At 40.9% G+C, this 12,162-nt stretch overlaps 1 protein-coding gene across 1 annotated transcript; it reads right to left on the reverse strand.

The window, feature by feature from the left end:
• Window positions 1-10,458: 10,458 nt before the first annotated feature.
• On the reverse strand, window positions 10,459-11,333 carry LOC117519089 (mannose-specific lectin-like). Its single transcript, XM_034180395.1, has 3 exons — window positions 11,200-11,333; window positions 10,916-11,009; window positions 10,459-10,802 (listed from the first exon to the last, which is right to left on the reverse strand). The coding sequence occupies exons 2-3, from the start codon at window positions 11,003-11,005 to the stop codon at window positions 10,557-10,559; spliced, it is 336 nt and encodes a 111-aa protein (XP_034036286.1). The 5' UTR covers window positions 11,006-11,009; window positions 11,200-11,333; the 3' UTR covers window positions 10,459-10,556.
• Between the last annotated feature and the right edge of the window lie 829 nt (window positions 11,334-12,162).

The following is a 12,162-nucleotide window of genomic DNA, read 5'->3' on the forward strand; positions in this document are numbered from 1 at the left end:
TTTTCTTAAGCGGTTGAAGATGAGCCTGAGTGTGTGGATGAAGAATGAGGCACCAAAGGTGGACTGGGTGGAGGTAATACAGAATATTTATGTGATGGAAAAGCTAACATTTTCTTTGAGACTGGAGGGGGACAGATTTAAAAGACTTTGGGGAAACTGGTTAGAGTACATAAAACTAATTAGGTCTGATTTTATCTGAGGTGGACATTGGGGGGGGGGGGGGGGGGCAAAAAACATATTTATAAACCCTAGTTCATGGCTACAGAAGTTGGAAAGTTTGTTCCTTTCTATTTTACTGGTTTTTACTTTTTTTGTTAAACTGGTAACATTAAAATTCTCTTTCACTTGAACGGAAATAACCGTCATGCCTTGAACCCAACTTTATTTGTGTACATGGAATAATATGGTTAGTTTATGTTTGATTTAAAGTAAAAGACAGAGGAAAGTCTCCTATTTTTATTTTTTGAATGTCATGTTCAATTGAAAGTTATTGTTTTGGGGGGAAAGAGAGTTCACCAGCTGCAAGCAAAATGTTTGTTATAAAGTTCAATAAAAACAAAATAAAAAAATTCAAATGAAATGGCAACCTTCTGAAACATGTGAAACTCAAATACAACTCCAATTCCAGTGAAGTTGGGATGTTGTGTAAAACAGTCCAGGGTCTCTGTTTTTGTATTTTGTGCTTCATAATGTGCCACACATTTTCAATGGGCGACAGGTCTGGACTGCAGGCAGGCCAGTCTAGTACCTGCACTCTTTTACTACAAAGCCACGCTGTTGTAACACGTGCAGAATGTGGCTTGGCATTGTCTTGCTGAAATAAGCAGGGACGTCACTGAACAAGACGTTGCTTGGGTGGCAGCATGTGTTGCTCCAAAACCTGGATGTACCTTTCAGCATTGATGGTGCCATCACAGATGTGTAAGTTGTCCATGCCATGGGCACTAACACACCCCCATTTTTTTTTTTCAATTTCAATGTATTTTTATTTATATAGCGCCAAATCACAACAGAATTGCCTCAAGGCACTTCACACAAGTAAGGTCTAACCTTACGAACCCCCAGAGCAGCAGTGGTAAGGAAAAACTCCCTCTGAGGAAGAAACCTCAAGCAGACCAGACTCAAAGGGGTGACCCTCTGCTTGGGCCATGCAACAGACATAAATTACAAAACAATTCACAAAATGAATATACAAGAAATGCTGTTGGTGCACAGGACAGGAGGGTCTCCAGCACAAATACCACACCCATCTCTGGATGGAGCTGCACCTTAAACAGAGAGAAAAAACAGAATCGGGTATCAGAAAGACAAGAAATACAGTATAATTTGTCAGCATTAAAACGCAGGGAGATCTCCCTGCGTCATTGATCTCCCTGTGCCCAATCCTGTCCAGGAACAGGATTGGGCACAAATAATGACTTATTTCTTGGCTTGTGCTCTAACATTTTTGCAATGAAAACAGAACCTCCTTGATGGTGGTAAAATTTAAATCAGACACTAGACTTTATCAAAAAAAAAGTCATTGCAACACACACACACAACCACCACAATAATATATTCATGAATTGTGATATATTGATTTTATTTGAGTTCAGTTGACAAATGGACCAGGTGCTCATGCACCACTCTATTACAGAAGCTTTGATTTGATGACATCATATGCAGCCTCATTTGGATGTCCAAATTTCCTCGGCTTCTCTGCTCACCACCAATTTGCCATCATCAGTTAGATGAAGACGGCACATGTTGAAAATCACTAAGGTCATCTTGGGAAGGTCCTTAATCCCCTAGTTGCTCCTGGTGTGTAGTGGGCACCTTGCATGGTAGCAGATGAATGTGAGGCATTGATGTGTAAAGCGCTTTGAGTGCCTGATGCAGATGAAAAAGCGCTATATATAAATGCAGTCCAAATTAAACCGGGCAACAAATGTAAGAACTGAAAAGTGATCAACAAGCAAATAAAGCCTAAGACATATCAGGAGCGTCAGACCGAAATGGTTAGACACAAGTGCAGGACTTGACACGATAGCTCTGGTTGAGAAAGGCGGTTGCTGAGTCACTCAGTGGGGTTCGGTACACAATAAGGCAGTCCAAAATGAGCAAACAGATCCGGATCATCAGGCAAAAAGCGTGGTCGGTACAAACAGGCAGGTGGTCAGAAACACTACGTGCAAACAGGACTTGGAAAAACACACAACACAGAGCTAGAAGCGAAGGCACTAGGCACAATGATCAAGTGAATAACAAGTGCATTCAGTGAGGGTTAAATACTCCTTGGTGATGAGCTGCTGATGGGAAACACCTGTGCAGAAGGATCCAGAAGTGGGCGTGATCAAGACTGTGCCACACCCAGCACCAAGAGACAGGGAAGGCACACAGAAGACGTAACCACTAAAATCAAACATGGCAGTAGAAAAGAGCAACCACAGAACATGACAAGACAAAACTATAATGGGACTCACTCCATTACACAATGGAGTAATGGAGAAAAACACTGGCTGGACAGAAACTAGAACAGAACTAGACACACGTCTAAAGTATGATAAACAGAAAATAAATGATTATCAGTATAATATAAAAGAAAACAATATAAGAAACAGAAAAACAAAGACTGAGGATCAAAGAGGGAGGGCATAGACATGAGCCCCGAACAGGCAGAATCACGACAGAAGCAGAGGGCAGTGAAAATATACACCGTTGATATGATCTTTGTAGTCCCTGTAGGCGTGGAAGTGGAGGTGGTGGCAGGTACAGGAGTGACATGCCTCCTTTTTTTCTTCGTGAGTGTTATGTGTCGACGCGAGTTGAGGAGCGGACCTGCGTCAGACAGAACCCAGCGCTACAAATAACCAGAAAAGCGGTTCCAAAAACAATATATTTATTACACCCGCTGTGCATAAAAAGTGTAAAAACAAAAATAGCGTCCTTCTGGTGGAGTGACTGTTGGCACGCTCTCCAGCGCCCGCAAGGATCAAAGCCCGGCGTTCCTGGACTCACTACCACCGCCAAACACCCCCCAGGTGGACACGACAAACCGACTCTCTTTAATGTGTGCTGACAGCATGTGTCCTCACCCTTCCTTGCTTCACGGGCTCGATGTGTCAAACCCAGGCGCGGTCCTCAGCGTCTCACAAACGGACATCACAAGGTCGAGTTCCCGGCAGTTCTGCTTGAATCACACATGCCTTAAATGCAGAACGCCATCCAATTATCTGCTTCAGCTGAAAGTCTTTAAGGTTGCATGTGAGCACCAGTCACAGGTGCTTCACATGATGTTGATGAGGGTGAGGACTCTTCAGCCAGCACCTTCTCCACAGAAGAATCAGTTTCCATGCCACCTGAAGAGCAAAGAAAAGAAAAGAACACCAAAACATCCAGCCACACCCCCCAACACACAACAGTGAGAACTGGATGCTTTTGTGGTTTCATTAAAAGTTTTGGTTGTTTGCCCTGCACCCATCCATCAATCTGTAATTATTATTACAGATAATTACATAATAATTATTATTATTAATACTAATATTAATAATAATGCTAATAATAATAATGTGCATATGTCACTGACATGAATGAGCGAAGCTCGTCAGCATCTCACCATGTCATTTACGTCCTTCAGACTTTAGTTTGAATAAATGCTTCAGGGAGCATTAGCATGACAAACACCTTTCAGCTTCTGGGGGGCCACAGCCCCCCCCCACCCCCGCCTTTTTAAGCATTTTTCTTTATTTGCTTCTCACATACTTGGAAAAGCTCCTCACCATCTAACCATGTCCTTTAGATCCTTCAGACTTTTCCAGTAAAATGGTTCTTGGGAGCATGAGCATGACTAAAACCTTTCAGCTTCTGGGGGGTGGAGCCCCCCCCCAGACTCTCCGCCTTTTTAAGCATTTTCCTTATTTTGCCTTTCAGCTTCTGGAGGGGCTCTGCCCCCTCATACTCTACACCTTTTTAAGCATTTTTCTTTTTTTTCTTTTCAGTTGACCCCCCTCATTACAGCCCTCTTAACCCCCTGCCACTTTCAGCATTTTTTAATGTAGATGTAAATTAATATTCAAAGTTTTCAGCTAGCTCACAGTAGGGCTGTACAATATGGCCAAATTATCGTATCTCAATATTGTCATATAAATTGTCATGTAAATGTCACTTATATACATGCTGTCCATTTTCTTGAGCCACTTAGGTGGGTAGAGAGAGTTCCCATGGAATAAAAAAGCTTTTCAACCTACCATCCCTGGTTCTCAAGACCAGGCACCTAAGTGGCTCTACTCTCTCTGTCTTTCTCTTTTTTAAAAATATTTCGGTGGACCTTAGTAAACATGAGTTGGGTTCCACCTTACATTTGGAATGTATAATAGAAGATATACCGTACTGAATTTTTATATCAATATGATAAACGATATGACAATGATTTGACACAAAGTGCAGCAACAATGAAAATTAAACATTCTTAAACAAAACAGTAATAATACCACACTCATTTTGCACTCATCATAAGGTTAGGATACTGTGCCCTCCAAAAGTATTGGAACATTTGGAATTTCACACCTTTTTATTTGTTTATGCCATTTTAAATACAAGAAATACAAAAAATAAAGAATTACAATTTCTAAAATTATCTTTCTCAAACTCAAACTGAAAGCAAATCTCTAAAACTTCATAAAACCTGTAAATAATAATCAGTTCTATTGCCAGTTTTCTTCAGACAAGTTAGGGGATGGAAACATGAACATTTCCAAGTCACTAAATATGTCTTGGACTTTAGTTACATCAATTATGAAGAAATACAAAAGTTTCTTTCACTAAAACATCAAATCTAGGCTTTCATCTCAGACGGACGTTCTGTCAAATTGTAGATGAACTTTCAGGTCTTCTTTTTAAGAAAATCCTCCTCTACACCACTTCATCAGGAAGCTGGATTTTATATTTTTAATTCATTTATATCAAGTTGTAGAGATTTGCTTTCAGTTTGAGTTAAGGAAGGTAATTATAGAGAAAAAAAAATGTATTTGAAATGGAATAAACAAATTAAAATGTGTGAAATACCAAGTGTTCCAATACTTTTGAGGGCAATTGAGAAACACTGAGGAGCAGCATCTTACATCTCATATATAGTGCAGCAGATGAGAGAATATTTAGAGTGGAATCCTACAAATGGTGATACAAACATGAAATTTGGTACAAATAATCCATAGACATGAACTCTTTAAAAAAATAAAACTGGCCACTTGAATTTTCATTAGGCAGCCAGGTAGGGGTCAATTGAAGAATTACACAGAGGTCAAAATCAGGGGTGGGCAACTTGTTCCAGAAAGGGCCAAGAGGGTGCAGGTTTTCTTTGCAGCCACTGACTCCACCAGGTGATTTCACTGATTATCACTTTGAGCAGATGGAATCAGTTAATCAGTGAAATCACCTGGTGGAGTCAGTGGCTGCAAAGAAAACTCGCACCCCCTTGGCCCTTTCTGGAACAAGCTGCCAATCCCTGGTCTAAATTAAAAGATGCTCCAATCATATAGAGAGCTACTACTACAAAACTACACCACATTATTTGCCTGATCATAAAGATTCCAAAAATAGGTATAGTTTGGACAATCTGTGAGATTGAATGTTATGGAGTTACGAGGTAAAAGCAGCAAGAATGGTGACAAAGGTCAGTTTCAGTTTGTACATGGGTCAAAGGTTAAAGTTGCTCCATTAATTTTGCTCCAGCTGTATTTGTGCTGAATTTGATGCTTGTATCAGTCTCTGCCTCTTCCATCTTCCGATGCCAGTATCTGAACTCGTCAAACTACAGTTCTGCCAAAATGGGGACCTCTGCCAAAAACTATTAGAACATTCTGCACGTTATGTCAGTGGAGTCTTTTTTGCAGAACTGTGATGGGCCCTTAATGGCAAGCATCCAGGTGGACAACTGATCCATTCCAACCTCTCAAAAGTAACAATGTAGCCAACACAGCCAGATGGAACATAGACATCCCATTGGCCTTTTCCTGGGTTCTCAGCACTGAGGCACCTGTTTGCTGGATCAGCAGAGAAATCTGCCACATTGAGTGTTCGAGGTCTGTTAGAAAACTATCCGGCCTTTTTATTTTTTGCAATAACTATATGGATTTGAATCATGTGCACTTGCATCAGCCAAGCTTGAACCTTCGTGCGCATGCGTGAGTTTTTTCACGCCTGTCGGTTGTATCATTCGCCTGTGAGCACGCTTTGAGTGAGCAGTGGTCCACGCCCCTCGTCGGATTTTTATTGTGAGGAAAATGTCTGAACGATTTGGAGCTTTGCTGCATCAAATTTTTCCAGAAACTGTGAGAGACAGCCAGGTGGAAACCATTCGGAAGATTCAGACGGCTTTCAGGGACGATTCTATGGGGATCACACAGATTAAGGAGTGTTACAACCGGTTTAAAGACAGCGCACAATGGTGGAGGGCGCACCGCGCTCCGAGCGGCGATCAACAGGCTGAAACGACCAGATCATTTCCAAACTGAATGCTGTGTTGATCCGGGACGTCGTCTGACTACTACAGAAATGGTAGAAGAGGTGGACATAGCACTTATTCGGTACATTCCACTGTTACAGGAGTTTTTGTCATGAAAAGACGTGCGGAAGAATTCGCGCGTCGAGACGGAGCCGCTCATGGCGCGGGACAAAAAGCAAGGCCGTGATGAAGCCTCACAGGACATGTTGTGGCATGTCCAGCTCGTCCACAATTTCTCGGATAGTGACACGACTGAAAAGCCACCGAAAGCCGTCTGAATCTTCCGAATGGTGCAAGAGCTGGGCATGTTAAAACATGTCCTGTGAGACCAGCACGGCGGTGCTTTTGTCCCGCGCCATTAGCAGCTCCGTGGCGGATTCCTCTGCTCCTCTTTCCATGACAAAAACTCCTGTAACAGTGGAATGTGCCGAAAAAGTGGTATATCTTCTATTATACAACCCCTGGCAATAATTATGGAATCACCGGCCTCAGATGATGTTCATTCAGTTGTTTAATTTTGTAGAAAAAAAGCAGATCACAGACATGACTCAAAACTAAAGTCATTTCAAATGGCAACTTTCTGGCTTTAAGAAACACTATAAGAAATCAGGAAAAAAAAATTGTGGCAGTCAGTAACGGTTACTTTTTTAGACCAAGCAGAGGGAAAAAAATATGGAATCACTCAATTCTGAGGAAAAAATTATGGAATCATGAAAAACAAAAGAACGCTGCAACACATCACTAGTATTTTGTTGCACCGCCTCTGGCTTTTATAACAGCTTGCAGTCTCTGAGGCATGGACTTAATGAGTGACAAACAGTACTCTTCATCAATCTGGCTCCAACTTTCTCTGATTGCTGTTGCCAGATCAGCTTTGCAGGTTGGAGCCTTGTCATGAACCATTTTCTTCAACTTCCACCAAAGATTTTCAGTTGGATTAAGATCCGGACTATTTGCAGGCCATGACATTGACCCTATGTGTCTTTTTGCAAGGAATGTTTTCAGTTTTTGCTCTATGGCAAGATGCATTATCATCTTGAAAAATGATTTTATCATCCCCAAACATCCTTTCAATTGATGGGATAAGAAAAGTGTCCAAAATATCAGCGTAAACTTGTGCATTTATTGACGATGTAATGACACCCATCTCCCCAGTGCCTTTACCTGACATACAGCCCCATTTTATCAATGACTGTGGAAATTTACATGTTCTCTTCAGGCAGTCATCTTTATAAATCTCATTGGAACGGCACCAAACAAAAGTTCCAGCATCATCACCTTTCCCAATGCAAATTCGAGATTCATCACTGAATATGACTTTCATCCAGTCATCCACAGTCCACGATTGCTTTTCCTTAGCCCATTGTAACCTTGTTTTTTTCTGTTTAGGTGTTAATGATGGCTTTCGTTTAGCTTTTCTGTATGTAAATCCCATTTCCTTTAGGCGGTTTCTTACAGTTCGGTCACAGACATTGACTCCAGTTTCCTCCCATTCGTTCCTCATTTGTTTTGTTGTGCATTTTCGATTTTTGAGACATATTGCTTTAAGTTTTCTGTCTTGACACTTTGATGTCTTCCTTGGTCTACCAGTATGTTTGCCTTAAACAACCTTCCCATGTTGTTTGTATTTGGTCCAGAGTTTAGACACAGCTGACTGTGAACAACCAACATCTTTTGCAACATTGCGTGATGATTTACCCTCTTTTAAGAGTTTGATAATCCTCTCCTTTGTTTCAATTGACATCTCTTGTGTTGGAGCCATGATTCATGTCAGTCCACTTGGTGCAACAGCTCTCCAAGGTGTGATCACTCCTTTTTAGATGCAGACTAACGAGCAGATCTGATTTGATGCAGGTGTTAGTTTTGGGGATGAAAATTTACAGGGTGATTCCATAATTTATTCCTCAGAATTGAGTGAGTCCATATTTTTATCCTCTGCTTGGTCTAGAAAAGTAACCGTTACTGACTGCCACAATATTTTTTCTTGCTTTCTTATAGTGTTTCTTAAAGCCAGAAAGTTGCCATTTGAAATGACTTTAGTTTTGTGTCATGTCTGTGATCTGCTTTTTTTCTACAAAATTAAACAACTGAATGAACATCCTCCGAGGCCAGTGATTCCATAATTATTGCCAGGGGTTGTACATTACAAATCTAAGGTGGAACTCTACTAGTGTTTACTAAGGTACATCAAAATATCTTTAAAAAAGAGAGAGAGAGAGAAGAGGTGCCTGGTCTTGAGAACCAGGGATGGTCGGTTGAAAAGCTTTTTTATCCCATGGGAACTCTCCCTACCCACCTAAGCGGCTCAAGAATATGAGCAGCATGTATATAAGTGACATTTACATGACAATTTATATGAGTGAAGCGTCGCGCAGCGGCGTGAAGTTTGCTCATGGTATGGGGCGTCCCAAACAGGAAGTGGCAATTTTCAAAACCACAGTAAAACAGGAAATGTTCAAATGTCAAACACTTCCTGGATTGACAGACGAGATCCCATGGAATCTCACAAGAACTCAGTGGCAAGCTCACACTCAAACAGGAAGTGCCAATTTATCAGTCACAGTGAAACAGGAAATGTTGAAATGGCAAACACTTCCTGGCATGGGTGGAGCTAGAGTGGAGGCGGGGGTTTCAATGGATTTTCCTGAAATCTGATTGGACACAGATGATTGACATGTCACGGCACCGCACGTCTGGTTGAAAGAGCTGCATTTTCAAATCAGTGAGTCACATTGACTGCAAGGTTCCTCCTGTCCAGTAGTTTGTGCTGTGTACCACAAAAAGTTCTAATCCACCTTAGAAAATTAAAAATGTTTCCTCCAGATTTGAATTGAACATGTCATTTGAACTATGGAATTCTAATCACAACAAACTTATATTGGTGAGTAAATGACCGTATTTTAGGACAGAAATGAGGTCCAGGTTGTTAAAAGCAGCATTTCTCCTTTAATTTGGGTGGCTTATTGTTATTGGCTTATTAGTGTAGCAGATAACTGAAACAATCCTTCAAATGGTGATACAAGCATCAAATTCTGCACAAATACAGCTGGAGCCAAATTTAATGGAGCAACTTTAACTTTTGACCCTGTACAAACTGAAACTGACCTTTGTCACCTTGCTGCTTTTACCTCATAACTCCATAACATTCAGTCACAGATTGTCCAAACTCTGCCTTATTTGGAATCTTTATGATCAGGCAAATAATGTGGTGTAGTTTTGTAGTAGCTCTCTATATGATTGGAGCATCTTTTAATTTAGACCAGGGGTGGGCAACTTGTTCCAGAAAGGGCCAAGAGGGTGCAGGTTTTCTTTGCAGCCACTGACTCCACCCGGTGGTTTCTCTGATTAATATCACTTTGAGCAGATCTGCAGAAATGACACACACACACACAAAAAAAAACACTTTGCAGCTCCCCCAGACTCCCCGCCATAAATGGCTGCTAAATTTATGGCTGCACCCCCCAGCAGCTGAAAGGTTTTTGCCATGCTAATGCTCCTTTGAAGCATTTACTCAAAATAAAGTCTGAAGGACCTAAATGACATGGTGAGATGCTAATGAGCTTCGCTCATTCATGTCCGCAACATATGCATATTATCATACATGATGTTTCCTCAAACTGCAACCAACCATTCCAGAATCCACCCTTTAATGCATGACTTATTTTTTGGCTTGTGTTCCAACATGTTTTATGCAATGAAAACAGAACCTCCTTGATGGTGATAAAATTTAAATCAGACACTGGAGTTTATCAAAAAAGGTGATTGTGACACACACACACATTCATGAATTGTGATATATTGATTTTTTTTTTTTTATTATTATTATTTTTGAGTTCTAGTGCTCTAACAGAGCACAAGCTCAGATTCTGTAGAGCTTGTGCTGTAACATTTTTGCAATGAAAACAGAGCCTCCTTGATGGTGGCAATATTTAAATCAGACTAGACTTTATCAAAAAAGTGATTGCAACACACACACACACCCATCACAATATTGATTTTATTTGAGTTCAGTTGACAAATGGACCAGGTGCACCACTCTTACAGAAGCTTTGATTTGATGACATCATATGTAGCCTCAGTTGGATGTCCAAATTTGCTCAGCTTCTCTGCTCACCACCAATTTGCCATCATTAGTTAGATGAAGACGGCACATGTTGGTTTCTCCAGGCCTGTAAGAGTTTGAGGCCCATTTGGGTTCACCTTTTGCATTGTACATAACCAGGTTGCAGTCACTCTGCATGCACAGGCGAACCACGTCTGCTCCATATGTGTCTGAAGCCCACGTTGGCTTCCAGCCATAGATGACAAAGTTACCATCATCCTGTTGACAGAAATGGACTTTTTAATGTAACATTAACAAAGACATTCTCACACAGTTGTACTTTCTTTACAGATTGATGGGAAATTTTTGCTCCTGTGAGCTGATCTTCTCACCTGGAAGATGGCTTTCCACTCCCTGTTGTTGGAAAGCAGGTAGTCTCCCTTGCGGAGCTCATCATTTTTGGATAGGTAGTTCTTGCTCATGATCCTGAAACAAAGGCCAATCTGTGATGTTAGACAACTCACAATTTTGCTTTCCAAATTTGGTTTGCACTCCTCAACAATTCTTTCCTGAACAGCACTATGTTTTGTTTCCTGTACTGCAAATTCAAATTCAGTCGATTTAACAATGGCAGCAATGAATGAATGAATCAGTAATCAAATATGACGACACTTACAGGCTTGAATGTTCTTCAGGAGACGGGCTGTAGCTGTGAGGAGGGCCGTGAAACAGCTGAAAATATACACTGTAGATGTGATCTTTATAGTCCCTGAGACGGGCGTGGAAGTGGATGAGGGGGAGGGGACAGGAGTGTCCTGCCTCCTTTTTTTCTTCGTGAGAACTTTGTTTTTGTGGTTCTCATTGAAGTGTTTTGGTTGTTTGCCCTGCACCTCCCCCCCATCAATTTGTAATTGATATAGTAATTTTTATGGCATGTGCATGCATGATTTTTGGAGGATGACTTTCAAAGTGGTGGTTGGTGATGGGCGGGGGGGAAGCATAGGACATCATTAGTATTTAATATCAAGGATTGACACTTATATTTACCAATAATTCTTTCAGGCTCCGATCAGTCAATTTGTGCATGATTGACAGAATGGGAATGATGGAGTTTTTCCAACAACGTATTAAAATGTCAGTGTCTATTTAGCAGATGTTTGCGTGACAAGTTTGATTTTCTTCCAAGCAGAAATAAACACCTGCTGAAATATGAGGAAACAAAACAAGTTGGAATCCACTCCCTGTTTGGGAATTCAAAAGGTGAACTGACTCACAGGCTCCAGTAACCCCTCCAGGCCAACGTCTATTGTAATCAACTAATCAACAGGTTCAGAAAATGAATGGAAATGGATGAATTGATGAACAGATCCACAGAAAACATTTGACATTATCGAGCCCAAACACTTCCCTTCCTGCACTCATGACAACCCTTACAGACGACGGCCATCTGTCAGGCTATAGAATAAATATACAAAAAACTCAGGTTATTACCTTCAGCTATAGACCAAGCCAAGCGATTAGGGACAAATACAAGATCAACTGGGACTTAAACTCAATAAAATATTTGGGAGTTAATCTACCTCAATACTTAGGACAAATAAAATCTATTAACTGTGATCCGTTGATCAAGAGAATAAAA

Source organism: Thalassophryne amazonica, chromosome 1 (assembly GCF_902500255.1).
Source record: "Thalassophryne amazonica chromosome 1, fThaAma1.1, whole genome shotgun sequence".
In the NCBI taxonomy this organism is placed as follows: Eukaryota; Metazoa; Chordata; class Actinopteri; order Batrachoidiformes; family Batrachoididae; genus Thalassophryne; species Thalassophryne amazonica.